The sequence below is a fragment of the Sciurus carolinensis genome, chromosome 5, assembly GCF_902686445.1.
Source record: "Sciurus carolinensis chromosome 5, mSciCar1.2, whole genome shotgun sequence".
Lineage (NCBI taxonomy): Eukaryota > Metazoa > Chordata > Mammalia > Rodentia > Sciuridae > Sciurus > Sciurus carolinensis.
The window spans coordinates 169,692,021-169,711,065 of NC_062217.1; the positions used below are offsets into that span (position 1 = coordinate 169,692,021).

At 41.3% G+C, this 19,045-nt stretch overlaps 2 protein-coding genes across 6 annotated transcripts in view; both read right to left on the reverse strand.

Moving 5' to 3' along the window:
• Fam53b (family with sequence similarity 53 member B) overlaps positions 1-6,751 on the reverse strand; it is a 108,372-nt gene extending 101,621 nt beyond the window's left edge. Inside the window, exon 1 of one of the 2 annotated variants that reach the window (XM_047552175.1) lies at positions 6,104-6,751. The gene's annotated coding sequence lies outside the window, so the exon portion shown is untranslated. The remainder of the gene's footprint in view (positions 1-6,103) is intronic. The other variant, XM_047552176.1, reaches the window with a different exon arrangement.
• A 3,244-nt stretch (positions 6,752-9,995) lies between these two features.
• Positions 9,996-19,045, reverse strand: part of Eef1akmt2 (EEF1A lysine methyltransferase 2) — a 38,570-nt gene continuing 29,520 nt past the window's right edge. For 3 of the 4 annotated variants that reach the window (XM_047552180.1, XM_047552179.1, XM_047552184.1), the window contains one exon: positions 9,996-10,301. In XM_047552180.1, the coding sequence (XP_047408136.1) occupies positions 10,270-10,301 (32 nt within the window). In that variant the 3' untranslated portion in view covers positions 9,996-10,269. The remainder of the gene's footprint in view (positions 10,302-19,045) is intronic. The other variant, XR_007108691.1, reaches the window with a different exon arrangement.

Sequence of the window (19,045 nt, forward strand, 5' to 3'; positions counted from 1 at the left end):
TCAACTCAAAACATTAGAGATACCAATATCTGGGTCCTACTCTCTCTCTTTGATGTTGTAATGTAATTGGTCCTGGACAAAGTCTGGGTGACCAGATTTTTTTTTAAACCTTCCCAAGAAACTCAAATGCAGCCAAGGCTGAGAACCACTATTCTAGTTTCTAGAAACCCAGAGTATAGGAGCTCCAGCCTTGCCCCACAAAATCCTCAGGGACAGGAAAGACAGCGGACCCAGGTGGGCAGTCCTTGCTTGAGATGGGGAGACTCACTCTGCCCACCCCTCCCCACCTTGAGACACACACACAAACCAGAACCAACCTGCAAAGAGCCATCTGCCTGAGACAGAATGCAAGGCCTCTGTTCAGTCCTGGCTGGGGCGTACCAAGTTCCTCCATGATGAAAGATATACAACTGTGTGTAGTTATTTGATTACTTTAGGCATGTAAATAAAATGTGATACTGTACAAACTTGGGGTGGCAAACACCACCACATAATTTACTTTTAGATGTCTGAATTACAAACGGAAAAAAAAGGAGAAGTTTGAAACCCTTTTAACAATCTCTTTGAATAGAAAATGGAATCTGAATAAATGGTGATGCTTCTAGAGAGCTGCCAGATTTATTTCCTGTTTCCCCCAGAAGGTCACTGGGAATAATTATATTTTCTTGTGAATCTGTCTTTTGTAAGGATGAAGCAAAACATTTCAGTCTCCCCAGTTGAGGCAATGCCTTTGGTCCTGCAGAAGATAAAGAATTCAATCACTACAAAATAGAAAAAAAAGAAAAAAAAAAAAAAAAAAAAAAAAGCCATAGGAAAGGGAGAAGCAGAGAGAAAAGGCAGTTAAAACTTCTAAGTTTCCCTGCAGTGTTAACAAGACTAAACAAAATTTATGCTTTCAGATAAAACAGAACCTAGTGCCTCTATCTTACGAACACCCCAAATGATAGCATAACTTATGGAAAGCAAGCAGACTCTGAAGCCAGACAGACCCAGATAGTACTACTGGCTTCTCTGCCTTCCAGCTGTGCAGCCTTGGGCCAGTTACTTGGCCCCTCTGAGCCTCAGTTTCTTCAGCTTTAATTTCAGGCTGGCTTTGAAAATTAGGAGTGTATCAAAGTCCCAGTCCCAGGCAACGCCTTCAAGAACCAGTGAGTGCTACTATGAGTCCTTAAAAAATGGCACCTATCTGGGCTAAATCCTCAGGAGTCACATCATTCCAATGCAGGAGGGAAAATGTTTCTTTGTTTAACATGAGAATGAAAAGAGCGAGCGGACATGTCAGGAGTTGGCCTGCCACCACACTCTGGGGTCAAATGAGCTGTTTACCAACATGATTTGCCTTCTATTTCCTGAATGGTACCCTGGAAAAAGTCCTTCCAGAGACCACAGATGCCTAAGAGATACTCGCTTGCAGGATTTCCCTGCGTGGTCTGGACAAGCTACACCCATCCCCCATGCAAAAAGGCAGCCTCCCCTGCAGCCCCCACAGCAGGAGAGAGGGAGAATGGTTAAAGAAGGGGGGGTGCCTGTCACACTTCTCTGTAACCCCTGACGTGATGTGAAAGTCTACAAGGTAGACCCTTTGAAATGCAAAATCTTCCAGAGTCCTTCAAATGTGTTTTTATTTTCTCGGGTTCCTAAGGCTGCTTTCAGACCCACCCATCAGCATTTCCCCTCTCAATCAACCTACATTTAACAATTTAAAAAAGTTAAAAATTAAAAAAAAAAAAAAAACCAAGGACATCTCTATTTTTCAGAAGCTCAAGCATCTCCAAGTCCCTTCAAGGAAAAAATCTGTCCTCAGCTCCAGGCTCCCAGCATCCCCTCCAAGCCACCCTGAAGCCAAGTTTCCTCTGGATATTTCTTCCTATGCTAAACCCATACTGCACCAAATGCTGCTCAGGATCTCAGAGAACTTTCTTAGAAAAGAATTCAAGTTCCCTCTGGCCAAAGTTTGGTAAGGTAAGGACAGGCACCACCAAAACCACAACCCCAAATTTCCAAAGCTCAAACCTTGACCCAAAACCACATGCACAGGAGGTTTGGATTAAGAATCAAAGAAGTTACCTTAAAACAATGTTGTTTGGCAAAGAAAATTACTTTACCATAAGAAGAACCCTAGGGGACTGTAAATTGCTCTTGAATATAGACTTCAGTGGCGTGGTCATTAATCATGTTAATGTAAACTGCACTAAAACAAAAATTTTCTAAGCAAGTCTCAGGGCACATCAGCATATCTAAGCCTCTGGGTTTGTTTTCAAAGTTCACATCCCAGCACGAAATGAAACTACTGTTAATGGAGTCAGTGATCCCAGGCAACCCTAAGCCATAGTAAAGGTGACTATGTATAGAATGAATCTTCATAGCTGGGCACAGTGGTACACACCTGTAATCCCAGTGACTCAGGAAGCTCAGGGGGAAGAATGGCAAGTTCCAGATGAGTCTCAGCACCTTAGGGAGGCCTGAGTAATCTAGCGAGACCCCGTTTTAAAACAAAAAATAAAAAGGACTGGAGATGTGGCTCAGTGGTAAAGCGCCTCTGGGTTCAACCCTGGTTACCCTCCCCCCAAAGAATATACACATATATATGAATCTTCATAAAGTTAGGCAGGAAACAAAGCAAAAAGGGGAGTCAGTGATTTTTGGAAAAGTATATTCATTGAACAAGTTTAAACAAACTCTCCCTGGATGATCAGATGTTTTAAAAAGAAGTCCAGGGAGACCAGTCAACATTCCTCACAGCACCCAAGTCCCTCAGGCAGGCCCTGTTTTGTTGGGTGGAGGACAGGGCAGCAGCTGGACCAGGCCGGGAGGAGTGGAGCCCAGCAGAGCTAAGCTGCACTGAGCCCCACCAGAGCCAGCCATGTGCCTGGAGTTGGCAACAAACTGGCTCTTTCAAGAGAGGAGGAGCCTGACAGAAAGGACAGCTGCAGCAAAGCAGAAGCTGAGAGGCAAAGACCTCCGAAAAGCTCGGAGGCTGGGATTCGCCTCTCAAATTAAAACAAAAACAAAAATAAACCACCTTTGGGTTTTGCAGGGCCGAGTTCATCTACTAACATCTCCCCCTTGCTGGATCAATTAAAGAGAGTCCTCCACATCTGGTTTCCATCTAAAACCGAAACTTGTATTATCAGCATATTACATAACAAATTATGCCTGCAGGTTTCTTTTATTACACATCAGAGAGGTGTGCATGGTGGTGGTAATGATGGGGGTTGTGCTGATCTGAGTGAGTATTTGCTTATTTCAGCCTTTTTTTTTTTTTTTTCCTTTTTTAAGGGCAAGAATAAGAAATTTTCCATGCAGTATTCAATTTAACTCCAGAAAGGCACACTGCCTGGATAAAACATCAACTGGCCTGACAGTGCGTCTGACACTCAGTCTTCCGTGCCCACGGGTGGAGTAGTAGGTGAGAAGGGTGTGCTTTTTTTCCTCCATATTTTTATTCGTGCATTATAATGACACATAAGAGTGAGGTTCGTTGTCACATATTCGTTCACGCACATGAAATAATATAATTTGGCTAATGTTCCCCAGTATTTTCCAGTTCCCTTCTCTCTTCCCTCCCCCCCTGGTCCCTTTCCTCTACTCTTCTGATCTCCCTAAGGGTCTGCTTTTTTAAAGAGCTCTGCAGACATCTCGCTGCTCCTCAGCGTCCCCTGCTGCCAGCTCCCAGCACTGAAGCCTCACTCTCCAGCCTCCTGAACAGAGGAGAGCCACTGGCCTTTTCTGAGCTTCCATGGTAGACCAGGCCCTGCTCACCGGACATACTTCAAGGACACCCAACCCACTGGTTTTAACAGAACTCAATGAATGGGAAGCTGGGGGATAATGAAAGAATCAGCAGCAGAGAAGAGAAAGAATAAAAAGGGGCAGAGAAAGAGCCCAGGAAATAGCACCAGGGTTTCCTGTAAAATGTCAATTAAGTTTAGCCACCCTGTAAGGTATTTTAAGGCTCTTTCCAAAAGAACTTGATGAGCTTCTAAAACACTATTATGTACAACATACCCTAAGCTGAAAACAGAAAGGAGAAAGTGATTTAAAGCATTACCAATCAAATCAGTGAAATGCTCCGCTTTGTCCTGACATGGTTGGGACAACCTTCAAGTCCACTTCTGTAACAATGACACTGTGAGCTTTTATTTTAATTTGTCTTTGATGTTAAAATAATTACAGATCAATCACACCTCAGGGGAAAATAAGTTCTTGGACAAAATCATTTGAACTGGTCTTAAAATCTCCTTGCTCTTTGAATGAGCTCTTGGGAGAAAAACCACAGGCCTTCCCCAAGCTTCTCCCTAGATTTCTGGCCTAGAACTGTGCCCTGGAAGCTGGATCAGCACATGCCTTGCTCCTCAGGATGGGTGACAACATCAAGACCTAACCATGTGAAGTCACAGCTACCAATCCTGAACTTAGTCCCAAACCATCTTCCACTAGAAGGGGCCTATCAACTGGAACAAGTAGCTGTTTGCTCTTTATCTAGTCCATGCCCGAGGGGGAAGAAAATCTCCAGACCTGCAATACAGTATCAAAACTGTAACTAAGATAAGTTACAGTTAAGTGGATGAATCAAAAGGCAACCAAAACCTGGCCCCAGTCAGGACAGGGAGTTTCCCAGGGTGAGAGGACTACATTCCTTCCCAAGTTCTCCAACCAGGTAGCATATTTTAACCTGGAGTCCATAGTGTGGAGCAAGGAGGGATCCTCCATCCAGCCGGTGGGGACTGCTGGGAACACATATGCTAGCATGTCATTTGGAAGTCTGCTAATATGTTGAAGCAGCACAAGACGCTTGCCTGGCTTCCCAGGCCCATAAACAATGCCATTCCAACTCCTGCAGCAGTCAATAGAAAACAGTCCCTTTTCTCCACCACACAATTCAACAAACATTTGTTCCTGTTGAACAACCGTCAGCCTGGCTCCATCTGCACCAGCTCCGGCAAGGCGAGCGCCGCGGCAGCAACGGCGGCATAAATGCCCTGCCCAGGAGCCCCGGAATGCAACCCACGGCGGGGGCCACTTTCCCAACACCACCGAGTCGGGATTGCACCGTATGGAAGACTCGGAGAGTGGCCTATAGGAGGCAGAATCCATTCATCAAATGCTGCAAAGAGCTTTTCTTTGTTCACCGTGGTACTAAGTACAGTACGTGTTAATGAACCCGGGCGGTCAGAGGGAGGGAGACCGGCATCGGAGGGCGTCCGAAGACTCGGAATCCGAGCAAGCCAGCCCGCGCGACTCAACGCTGCTCCAGCACCCAGTTCCACACCACAAGCATTGTTCCCCAAGTCCGCGAGGGTGGGGAGTTCCTGGGCAAGGGCATGGAGCAACCCAAACCGCGGACCCTCCCCGGATTCTGGGTTTCCTCCCCTCCTTCGTCCCCGCCCCACCAAGAGAAAGCCGGGGCAGGGAACCCGACTCCCACAGGCTTGCAAATCAAGGACTGGCAAAAATGTGACTCGAACAGTGTGCCTGTGACTGACGGCCCTCCTCGCCATGTGCAAAAGCCACGCCAGCACGGGCGACCCCCCACCCCGCAAGCTCTGGCGTAGCCACCCCGCGGGCTTTGCCCTCCCAGGACAGAACGCCCTCGACCTCTCACCCCCCATCACGACCGCACCGGCTAGTCCAGCAGTCGTGGAGCTCATCGCCGAGCGCCCGCATCCCAGGGGTGGCGGGTGCAAACTTCCGCGAACAAAAGAGTTGTCTGCAAACGATGCGGAACTTCGGGGCGAGCGGGGCCGCACAGATACCCAGGCTCGGAGGCTTCGCTGCTGCGGCGAACCAAGATTCAAGTTAAGATGCAGAGGCGGCACCCCGGGCCGGGGGAGCGCAGACTTTTCCGCTGCGACCAGGCTTGCCCGTCCCCCTGACTGCGCGCTGACAAGTCTCACGCCTGCACCAGGGGCGAGACCCGGTGCCGGCGGAAACCACCCGACCCAAAGCGACCGCGAAACCAGGCGGAAAAAAGGGGAAACAATATTAGGAGAAAGGAAAACGACAAGCCCAGTGCGCACGCGAGCCGGGCGCACACCCAGGGAGCTCTGCTCGGGCCAGCCCCCCTGACGCCGCCGATGCCGCCCGGCCCGAGGTCGCTTACTGTGCGCAGCGGGGCGCTTCGGGAGCGGGCCCCGCGCCGTCAACGCCGGCGCTCGCCAAGTCGTCCCGGCTGCCCGCCGCGCGTCCGCCGCGCGCACGTTCTCCTGCCGGCGCCGAGCGCTTTGTACCGAGCGGCTCCCGGGGAGGAGGAAATCGACTTGTCACTTCCTGAACTGTTCGCAACTCGTCCCTTTAACCCGCCCAGGCCAGGCCGCCCGCGCCCGCCGCCGCCGCGGGGCCGACCGACCGCGTCTGCGTGAACTCAGCCCGGCGCTCTGCGGGCAGCGTCCCGGGCCGGGCGCTCGGCGGCGGCGGCGGCGGCGGCGGCGTACAGGAGCCGGGCGGCGTGCGGCGGCGGCGGCGGGCGAGGGTGCAGTGCGCGTAGCCGCCGGTGGGCGGGGAGTGGGGGTGCCGCGGCGCGCCGCCGGCGGGGCTAGAGGGCGTCCTGCGAGCTGAGCCGCGCGCCGCTGGGCGAGCTCGTGCCTGCGAGGCCCGGGGACGCGGGAAGTGGCCCCCGGCCCCGGGCCCAGGCCCCGGCCGCGCCACCACCGTAGCTTCGCGGCCAAGATCCCCACGGGCTTCTCTCCGCGCCCTCCACGCAGGAGCCGGAACGAAAACTGGGCCGCGTGGGCTTCGGACGTCCAGCTTCCGGGTTGTTAGGTGTTGAGGTTGAAAAGAAACGATCGTTGCTGTGGTTGCAGGAGGCAGGGGAGGGGGACCTCTCAGTGTGTCACACTTAAGGGAACATAAAGCGCTAGTTTCCCAACTCCGGGCGCGACCGAAATAAAAGAATGTGTACTTCAGAAGCCACATCCAAAATACAGGCAACTGGCGAAGGAAGGATTTGTGGTTGCTAAGCAGAGGCAGAGCATGTTTAGCTCTGTAACTTAGGATGTTGACTTAAGTTCAGGAATGTAACCCTGATAGAATAAGCAGAGTATTTTCATTGTGCAGCTCACCTGGGGGAGGGGGATTGTTTTCCTTGTGAGTGAAGCCCTAGATTTCCCATTACTCCTTCCTACTGATGGATGTTATTTTATTGACCTTTTATCCAAAAAGATTTTTAAAGAGGTTTTTAAAAAGAACTCCCTATGCCTGTTTTGTGTTCTGCTTTGCCAAAAAAACAAAACACCTCATTACTTTACATGGATTGTGTCTGCGCCATTTGAATGGTTCTATTCATAAATCAGGAAACTTTTTCTGTTGCTTCTAGGAACATTTAATTGGTTTTAATCCAATGTTTCAATCCCTGTATCAAACATAAATGAACAATTAACTTCTTGAGCTTGTGTGCACTTGGGAAACGATTATATTTCATGGCTATTGCTGAAATATTTCAGCTTGTCATCACACTGGACCCATTCTTTTCAGAAAAGCATGAGCTAACATCTCCTTTCACACTCACTACAGCTCACTCCAGTGATTCTGGTACAAGATTAGGAGGTTCAACAGTCAGTAGAAAGGATATGAGTCTATTCATTTTAAGTACATGATGTAGGATATAATCAGTTCATCCAGGGAAACTGAAATAAGCTAATATGCAGAATACTAAATACTGACATCCTTACCCATACACATTTCTTTTAAAAATGTACAAAGGGGGCTGGGGAGATAGCTCAGTCGGTAGAGTGCTTGCCTTGTAAGCACAAGGCCATGGGTTCCATCCCCAGCACCAAAAAAATAAATAAATAAATAAATAAAAATGTACAAAGGGCCAATTTAAAAAGAAAAAAGAACCAAGAATGAACAAAGGAAGGCACAAGGTTAAATTGAGCAGGCTGCTGCACATAAGGAAAAAAAAAAGTATTTCCTAAAGCTATCTTATCACAGTATCTACCACCTCAGCCTTTAAGAGCTTTAAGGATATAGTTTAATTTGCTAACTTTTATTAGGAGGACTAGAGTGACTCCTGCTGGCAAACATTCAGTTTATTCCTACAATTACTAGTTCATCGGTTCAACTTAAAAAACAAGATCCAGGGGTCCTAAGCCTGGAAACAATTATTGCAACCATTATTCTTTTTGCTTTCAGGATGATGTTAATCTCACAAAATTCCAAGGATGGTGGTTATGGTACCTCCTCTGCTGTAACTCCTTCTTTCCAACCCAAAGCAGCCTGTTTTTCTGGTTCTGAGGCTTTCTTGATGTTTAGAACTAAAATTCCTGCTTAAGCTGAGTTAACTTCAAGGAATAGCTATTTCACATCTTCTAAATGTGAATCCTCAAAGGCTAAAAATATATACATTGAGGTCTGTGTCAGCTTCCATACGGTAGGTTCTCCCCACGTTGTAATAAGTCTTATAATAAAATACCCACATTTCTTAGTACTAAATCTTCATAGTTTTTCACTTAAAAAAAAAAAAAAAATCCTACCTAAAATGTTGTTATCCAAACTCTGAATTTTAAACTGTGTGAGTTGCAATCTGTGGGTAGGGGACTACAACTGTCTACCTTGTTCAATCCTTAACATTCAACCAAATTAGAACCAGATTGAGAGCATAATCAGGCACCTAAACACAAATCCACACCTCAATTTAAGAATAAATTCATAAATAATCTGAAAACTATCACTTGTATCTTTTCCATTATCTCTGACAAACACTAGCCTGATTAGACCATGGAACACCTAAAATGAAGGGATAACTTACAGTCTCCAAGACCAATATATGAGACCCAGGGAAAAAGCACAGAAACACTGGTTTCCTAGATCCCCCATGGGAGGGCTACCAAATAGAAGAGTGCTTGTGTGCACAATATGCATCATATATCCACTCAAAACTGCCTGGAGATTGAAACTGAGCATCATTCTGTATTAGAGAGCTCTTCTCATTCCAGTTTAAAGCTCTTAAGCAACAAAAGACAATAAGGGTGTATTTTATTAAGATAGGGTGTAACCAACTATAACTTGTATCAACAAGCTAATAAAAGTATTCACCTAAGCACATTTGTGCAGAGGAGGGTAAAGGTTGGGTTCTGATATGCACTAAGGAGTGTCTGAGGCAGTTAGTGTGTGTTTAATTTTATGCCTTTAGAACCAGATAAATGTGATGTTCAAATGACAAAGAGCTAGGCTTTGAAATCAGTGCTAGTGCCAGTGAATGTTCAGATTCCCCCATCAAATCTCTCTGTACCTATGGTTTTAAGAGTTCACCACTAAAAAATCAGAAACTGGTATGAGAGAATAACACACTATTCTTTGTAGACTAACAAAGTGAACTAAACAAATGTCAAACACTTATACACTGGGCCCAACAGCAGTATGCAGACACATGTGTATTAACCCCTTTATTCAGTTTCTAAAAGCCACTGCCTCTTTGTCACGACTGTTGTATTAAAAGCCAGTCATTCACATTTCACACTGTTCTTTCTACATCTGAAAAGATCTTTTTTCAAGCAAAACCTTTTAAAATTGCTTATAATACATCATGGAAAGACAGACATCACCAAATCCACCTGAAATGCTTTCAAAGAGACTGGCTACTGAAAATGTTAGTAGAATATACTTCTTTTGGAAAACATGAAGTTTCTGGTTATAGCTAGAAGCCAAAAATGAACCTATCATGGGGGCAATTTTATACAGATCTTATTCATAAAAACAAGTCTTTATTTCCCCATCTATGTCCAGCTATAACTAATAGCCCAATCTACTATGACATACTAATCCTTCTGTTCTTTCCTGTTGTCCTTTATCTCAACCAATGAAAATTAATTATAGTTCTGGCTCAAATCATTTATATATATATAAATATAGATAGAGATTTACATAGCTATATATGTCATATACAGATATATATGATCCACACACACACTCATGGGCACACGTGTGCAATTTTAACCTTTTTAAAGAGGCTCTTTGATTCTTCAAGACAAAATTACTTTTTGATCCAAGAATTAAATAAAGCAAATTTATTTTCATTGAAAAATCACCACCACAGAGAATTTAATGATACCAATCTCACTCCTTTGATACAAAATAAGAGTTGAAAGCAGAGCATGCGAAGCCGCAAGCTTTGTAACTGAATGTCTAGCACCATTGAGGTATGAAAGCATGCCAGCTGGGACGGCATTGTGCACCACAAAGTGTGGGTTGTAAGCCTACGTCCTGAGCACAAACCCTGGTTTCCAAGTTGGCAGGTGCTGAAAACACAGCAAATGTCACGCTTGCAACTCACTGGATGGAAGAGCTCTGGGTAAAGTAAGCTAAAAAGAACAGAGTAACAGTTAAAACTTATTTCAATTTCATATTACCTCTTTGTATGCAAAGTTAATAGCATCTACTGGTGTTATGTGCTATAAGAAAACACAAGAATAAAAAGCAGACATTGAAAAGTTTATACATGGTTTAAAAAAAGTATAATCAAGGCTTTTCACTATCTACATTCAGTCACTGGCATATGAAAATTTGCCAAGCAGTTTTACTATTCTAATAGTAAGATTGAAAAGCTAATGTGTTTATGATCTCAAGTGAAGCAGACTCTGATATTACTTCATCTATAACCTAGTTTGCCTCACTAATGGCACCAAAAACAGCTTTAAAAAAGTTATACTACCTTCATATTGGTATATCTGTTAAGTTTAATCTAGAAAATATTTCAACCGTATACCTAGGCTAAATATTTATGTTACTATCTACAAATGAAAATCATTTCAACTTTTTTTCTTAAATATTCTTTAGAGAAATTCACATTTAATATTTGAGATACAAGCCCAAACATTTTCTGTCAGCTATCTGCCATACAAATCACTGCTTCAGGAAAAACTCATTTTAAATTCATTCCTAGTGATATACTTAAAATTACTGCTATCCTATTTCCCTAAAAATAAAAAATTTCACCTTCATTAGATAGAAAAAAAACTGGTACAGCGAACCCAGGTATAGTTCATGATTTCACATAGCTTAAATGCTCACTCTAAAAGACTGAATCCTTTGGATTTAAAATATCGGGGGGCGGGGGGGCTGGGATTGTAGCTCAGTGGTAGAGCGCTTGCCTAGTATGTGTGAGGCACTGGGTTCAATTCTCAGCACTGCCTGTAAATAAAATAAAGGTCCACTGACAACTAAAAAAATATTTTCAAATAAAATATCAAGGGGGAAAAATCAGTCTTTGGTTCCAACAGGGAGAACATTCTTGGGAACAATATGAAGAGGTTAGTTTTTTCATTTTGATTTGTTTTCAGTACTGAGGATTGAATCCTGGGGCACTTTACCACTGAGGTACATCTATAACCTCAGTCATTTTTGTTTTGGGATAGGATCTTGCTAAGATGCCCAGGCTGGCCTTGAACTTGGAATCCTACTGCCTCAGACTCCCAAGTTACTGAGATTACAGCAAAAAGACCATATACCTTACATATTAGCATGTGAATTTCTAAACTTTCCTCAGCAGTTTGTTAATCTGTTAGAGTAATCAAAAGTACAGAGCTTTTGCTTTAATTTATACTTGATCAGAATCAGGTTAGTTAACCACTGTACTGTTAAATCACCTGATGTAAAAAAGTGAAGCTCTGATTATGTTCTGTTCTAAAGAGGTCCATTGTCCTACCGATCTCATCTCTGTAAACTATAGTTATTTTTGATGGTGGAGGGGCAGGGGACCAGGGATTGAACCCAGACACACTTCACCACTGAGCCACATCCTCAGCCGTTTTTTTAAATTTTGAGACAGGGTCTCACTAAGTTGCTTAGGGCCTCACTACATTGCTGAATCTATAGAACTTTCTTAAAACAAGTTAAAGACTAAAGCTCTTTGGAAGGAACTAGTGAAAGCAACATCACTCTGGTCAACGTTTCTATCATACCAGACACTCTAGACACTGAGTTATTCACTTCCACCAATAAAAAGTTTAAAAAAATAAACAAATCTGAAAATCAAATGTTTTCTAGACTAGCATAAATAACTGGTTCACCACACTTTTACATATTTATACTGTCAGTTCCAGTATAAACTAAGAACAAATCAGATAAACTATTTAAAATATTACTCAACATCTAACTTAAAAACACCAGTATAAATGGCATTAACTCAGTAAGGGAAATAAACATGACTCAGAGATCAAAGAAATCAAATCCGGATGAGGCAAGGTGAAAACAAATTATAAAACCTTAGCCATTGCTTCCTAACTAGTCAGTAAAAGACTCAAATCCAACTCAACAACTCCCACTTAAACCCAATGCTCTCTATATATAATGCAGTAATAAAAATATGGAAAAAAATAAATAAATAAATAAAATAAACTCGATGCTACCAACTGCCTAATGCATGATCATCTGGAGACCGCCTCTGGGTACCTGTTGATATCACCTGGAATAACACCATGGCACTCAAATCTAATGAAGGGAAGTACACCATATCCTTGTCCATTTTTCAATTCAAATGCCTCCATATTAAAATTTTCTCCATCATAACTATATCTATTACTGAATAACTAATTACTGCAAATTATCTAAATCTGAGCAGTGTTAGCCACTGCTGAAACAAGTCATAAAGGATATCTGAAAATCTGGCACCACAACATGCAGTTCCATTCCTTAGCTAACTAAAAGGTGTGCCAGCACCAACCCTAGCCAGAAACAAGGGGAAAAGAAGCTATACAGTATGATTTTTTTAAGTTTTGAAAAGTCCACCTGTTCCAAGATTTTCCCTCTCACTTATCTACCATTCCTCCTAGTATCTTCACTCATTTAATCATACCCAGAACACAAAAGCCTTTCAACATAACTGAATATTTTAACTGAGGTGGTAAAATTCCAAACAATTCAACATATTAGACCCAATGGAAAGAAGGGTCCTTGGAGGAAGGAATATTTGGCACCGGTGTGTGCTAGGAATCATGCTAAGCTGCTTTACACTTATTTTCTCACTTAATATTCACAACCTTATTAGGCAAAGACTATACCACTGATTCTCTCCACTCCATCAAGCTGCTTCAAAGAATGTATGGAAAGGAAAACAACCCTAAGTATCTATTATACAACTGGGCACTTTGCTAGCAATACTATACTTCAGTTTCATCCAGGAGCTCTAAGCAGTTACAAGGACAAACTGACAGAAGTTCACAAAGGTAGAGAGGGTACAAAAGGCAGACCCACATACTAGACTCAAAACCAATGTCTGTGTGACATGAGAAGGCAGAAGTCTCAAACCCTGGGACTGTAGTTAGGTTACCCATGAATGTGTGCAGTTGGATGTGTTGGGGCACAGAAGAACCAAATCAGGGAGATTCTTCAGATTATCACAATTTTCCGTAGGCTTAACTTTGATCTCTATCTTCTACATGTAAAATGGAAGTAGACTAAATAAAATGTAAATTTCTGAGTTTACTGGATAAATCATTTCTATGGTCAAATGAATACAAATTGCATTATCAAATATATGTCAGAGACAATCAATATTCCAAAGTTTAACAAAGCATGCAGAGTTTTTTTAGATTGAAAAATACTTATCTGGGGCTGGGGAGATAGCTCAGTTGGTAGAGTGCTTGCCTTGTAAGCACAAGGCCCTGAGTTTGATCCCTAGCACCCCCAAAAAAAAAAAGAAAAATACTTATCTGATCACTTTAAGTATTTTATTACATGTACAAACATTTTTTCATATATAGACACCTTGGATTAAAAGAGCCATCAAGTTATCTAACAAATGACATTTAGCAAAAACTGGAGTATTTATGTCCCCAGAGTAGAAATCTATTTAACCTTAGATCATATTCAAAGATTATGTTGGTTTCCTCCCCAAATCGGGACACTGAAGTACTGACCCCTGAGGTGATGATATTTGGAGGTGAGATTTTTGTGAAGCAATTTAGGGTTAGATGAGGTCATGAAGAATGTGGATTAGTGCCCTTAAAAAAAAGGAGACTTGGGCTGGGGCTGTAGCTCAGTGGTGGAGCACTTACCTAGCATGTGTGGGGCACTGGGTTCCATCCTTAGCTCCACATAAAAATAAACAAATAAAGGAATTCTGTCCATCTACAACTACAAAAATTTTTTTTCTCTTTTAAAAAGGAGACTCCTTTACAAAAAAAAAAAAAAAAAGGAGGCACCAGTTTGTGCACTCCTCCTTTCTCTCTCTCCTTCCCTCCCCACTAACACACACAAGGTGTCACAGGAACACACGGGCAGAGCAGCCACCTACAAGCCAAGGGAAAAGGTTTCAGCATGGAACATACCTTGCCAGCACCTAGATACTGGAATTCCAGGCTCCAGAGCAATTTCTGTAAAGCAATTTCTGTAAGCAATTTCTATGAAGACCCCCCACGTCTACAGTATTGTATCATGACAACCTGAGTTGCAGGAGTACAGAATTTTAAATATCACCAACTGAATGCTCCTGATTTACAGAAAGAAAAACTGAAGTTCAGAAAAAGAGAATGATTTGCATAGTCTAATCTCTTAGAACCAAACAGTTGTGGTTGTTTGTTTGTTTGTTTGAAAGGGGTCTCACTGTGTTGCCCAGGTTAGCCTCAAACTTACACGCCTCCTGCCTGAGCCTCACAAATGGTTGAGATTAGCACAGAACTCCACCCATGACCATCTAGTATTTTTAAATCATTTTTCTTTGATATTTATTCTATTACTTAACAGATTTTAATTATAAAATGAAAGAACCCAGATCAATTCAACTCAATTCCAAGCTCAGAAAATGATCTATTTTATTTGTTGCAAATTATTAGTCAAATGAACTCAACAAATGATCTCTTATAGTTACATCTTTATCATCCAGAGATTCCAATAGGAAACCTCAGCTTGCTAACTGAACAAACCTTTAGAAACAAGCTTATTTCATAGTGAGGTCCAATACTCAGAACTGCCCTGTTTAATTAAGTTAATTACTTTTTAATTAAATAATAACCACAGTAATTGACACTTCCAACTACAAAGCCATGTGGAATTCCATCCTACCTCTTGAACTAACTATATTATCAATATTTGGACCCAAATGGCTCCCTTCGTGAAATCAGAGCTTTCCTCTAGGCCTACTGGGGTTTGCAGAGGGGATAAATGGCTCAGACTTGTGTGTCTTGCTTATGACAGCTTCTCAAAAATCAACAAATTATTCTCATTCAAAATAATAACATAAAAACAGTTGATACTGAAACCCAAATGGACCTGAAACATCCTATTTGTATAACACAACATGTAGTTTTCACTCAGGTCTTCCTTCCAAAGCTTGCACACAGTTCTTAAATTCAGCCCAGTATGCTTTATTATATACCATACTATGATTTTCCCCATTCAGACTCCAACTAGGCTTCTTACCAATGATGTGGAAAGAAAACCTAATTATCACTGCTTCGGCGCATCTAAATTTATTTCATTATCAAAATCAACAGTAGGAGCTAGGTGCTGTCACAGAAAGGCAGAAGGATATGGAATGTAAACTGCTCTTTCCTCTACTCTTCCTCTCCACACCCGCCCCTCAAAGTTCCACAGTTGGAAATCATCCTAACATTTTTTTAGCCAGGATGTACTAAAATTAGATGGGAACAAAGACCTGACATTTTCACATTAGCAAAAGGGTTAGGAGGCAAATGAGAACTGGCAGCACCCACTCTCATCTACATTTAGCCTTTTCCTCCCAAGTTTCTCCTCTCTGAAGTAGTAAGGGAGGCAACAGCAGGGGTGAGACAACCATCCCGACACCATTTCCATTCTGCTCCCATCCCTGATAATAAACTTGCTTTATCTGTAAGTACATTAATAAAGAGTAATAAATATAGTTCACAGTCCCTTTAGTCAATGAGAGTATTTTCATGTTTCTTTCTAAGCTATTCTGATATTATCCAGGATATGCTAATTGATAGATCATGTGTAAATGTTTATATATTTGAAAAAAACAAATGGACAAAACACTTTTCTTAAGAAGCTTCCAGAGAGTATGCACAATAAAGACTGTTCACTAAAATACTTAACATTTGCTGATGCAGTATTAACAATACATATTTTTAAAATGAACAGAGAAGAATCTGTCATTTCTTCAAAAAACAAGAAAAAAATTTCTTCTGAAAAATGTAGTTTGGCTTTTTATACCTTCCTCTAATAACCTAGGCAAGTTATTTGCAACAACTGTAAAGTGCCATCTATCACTTGGTTTCAGTCTTTCTTAAAATAGTATCAACATAACAAAAGTACATTCTACCAGCCTATACATTCAGTTTTTGAAGTTCTACTCTATAAAGGCAGGACACTGATACATTCACATCTTGGGAATTATTCCTATCTTTTTAATTTGGTTTCACTGGGCCTACACTACAGGTCCACACAGTGACAGTTCAAAATTCAGCTTAAAAAAAAAAAAAAGCCTTCAAATGATTAGTCTAAAGTACCGTTATAAAGATTTTTAAAACCCAGTAAGCACCAACTTCAAGTCTTTTTTTTTTTTTTTCCTGGTTACTGGAGCCCATCTTGACATCTAAGATGGAAATGAATGATCTTTCAACAACACTCCAGGGATTTGCTAAGGTCATATTCAATCATTCATTAGGCTTCTTAACCCGTTGCTTTTCAGAGTTCCATTGTAAAGCTGGTTTTATTCAGTATTTATGTAGCCTGTGGGCTGGGGTATTTGTCTGCTTAATGTTGAGTTTCATTTCTAAGCCCCTAACACAAGAATCCATCAATTGACCAAAGAATTTCAAACTATTCTTTTACTTTTCTACAAATTGCACAGTATGTATGAAGAATAAATTAGCATTAATTTTCTTCCATTAACTGTTAATAAAACATGCTCCTACACTACCCCTTCTTCTAAGGACATCTCTTTTTCCTGCCTACCTAAAAGAAATGATAATGATTTCCTAATTTTTCCCACTATGCAATTGTCTTTCAACCTAACATGATCTTTGCTTCCCACAATCAAGCTCCAGATCATGGCAGCCTTCTTCCAGTAAAATATACCAGACAAGACTCCTTTCACAGCCCATCCACACACACCCTTACAATTAGCTAGAAGAAGTTACAACTGTGCAACAGAAGACATTGGTCTCTTGCTGTCAAAACAGAAAGCTGTCTCTAAAGCACATAAACTCTAGCTCAGAGAACCAAAGACAGGAAATAAAAACCCAGGTCCCTTATCCAGAAGACAAAATGTTCACATTTATACATATTTTCATCGTAGTCAGACAGACACACACACACCTATAAAATAAAATTATTTAAGAAAACAAAAATTAAATTCTATTAACATAGGCAGTGATATTCTATTTTGTTGCATATCCATTTAAGGAAAATTATTTCCAGGCTATACAAAAGTTAGTTACTTAATGTAGGTTCCTTAAAAATTCAAGTTTCTAGCAGGGCATGGTGGTACACAATCCCAGCTAATAGGTAGGTTGAGGTAGGAAGAACCCATGTTCAAGGCCAGCCTGGGTAATTTGGCAAGACTGTCTCAAAGTAAAATAAAAAGGTGGGATGTAGCTCAGTGGTAGAGCATTTGCCTAGCCATGCACGAGACCCTTGGGTTCAATTTCTAATAGAAAAAAAATTAAGGTTTCTATTATACTCTTGATGAATATGAATTGAGGTCAACATGCAGTATTGTATTACAACAGAAATTCAAAAATAAAGTGAACTGAAGCATATTATTCATAAAAAGAAAAAATTGTATGTTTAGCTCCCTTCTTACCTCAAAATAAACAAAAGATTGCATGCATATCACAGAGAAAGGCAGCAGCAAGTATGTTGCTACTATAATTGGGAAAAATATCAAGGACAGTTTGTACTTATTTCAAAATGGCTTTAGTCAAGCTACCCAGAGTAGTGTCATGTTTGAGTCTCATATACATAAATGCCTGTCCTGAAAAACAACTCTAACTTGTGCACCTGGCTTAATACAGAATATTCTAAAAACTTCCTACTTATTCATTGGTGGCACCTGCCCATTCAGGTTTCAATTCCCTTTGGACCCATGGCACACATACACTTCCTACACACAGAAGTGGCCTGTTATGTAGCAATAACATGAAAAGCAACAAATTCTGTACAGGCTCCCCAGAAAGAGAAATCTCGTTTGCATTTCAAACAAGTTTCCTCAAAATAAGTGTCTTTTGATTAAGTAAATTACAATTCCAACTTCTTATCCACAGAAAACAGCATTCACTACATAACTGCTTTTTTTAACTGCATAATTTCATTCAGTTACCCATATTTCATAAGGTTAGTATTAATGTCTTTGGTATTAATGTATTTTTATGGTTTACTGAATTAACTTGTGGGTATTTAATGGCCTGGTTTTTAACAACTTTGTATTATTTGAAAATATTAATTTTTTGTTAACATTTCTGGCCCTTCCATTTGTTCTCATTTCAATCCTTAAAGAGACTGCCTTCTAACATAATTAAAGTGATAAGAAAAATGACAATTCCCTTTTCCTTTCTAACCTTAGCAACAATCCAAGAGTCAAAAAAGTTAGAGTTTAAAAAAAAAAAAAAGCTTCACCTTTGCAAATGGAACTAACATACCCCACATAATGACTCAAGGAGCTTTTGAAACAAAGATCCATTCCAAGTTTTCTGCAAATCAAACTCCAGTGTAATTATACAGAAAAATTTTGTTGGACTGGTGCTTTAAAATACCATATACTTCACCACTTAAAATTCTAAATCAGTACTTACTGTTACTATATTTGAATCAAAGGCTATTAATGCAGGGGGGAAAAAAAAAACAATCATTTCAAAAACCTATACAACTGCTAGATGGGGTGGTGCATGCCTGTAATCCCAGTGGCTTGGGAGGCTGAAGCAGGAGGATCACAAGTTCAAAGACAGCCTCAGCAATTTAGCTAGGCCCTAAGCAACTTAGCTAGACCTCATCTCAAAATAAAAATAAAAAATAAAACAAAAAGGACTGCGTATGTGGCTCAGTGGTTAAGTGCTCCTGGGTCCAATCTCTGGTACAAAAAAAAAAAAAAAAAAAAAACCATACAGCTATGTTTCCATAGTTTAGATCT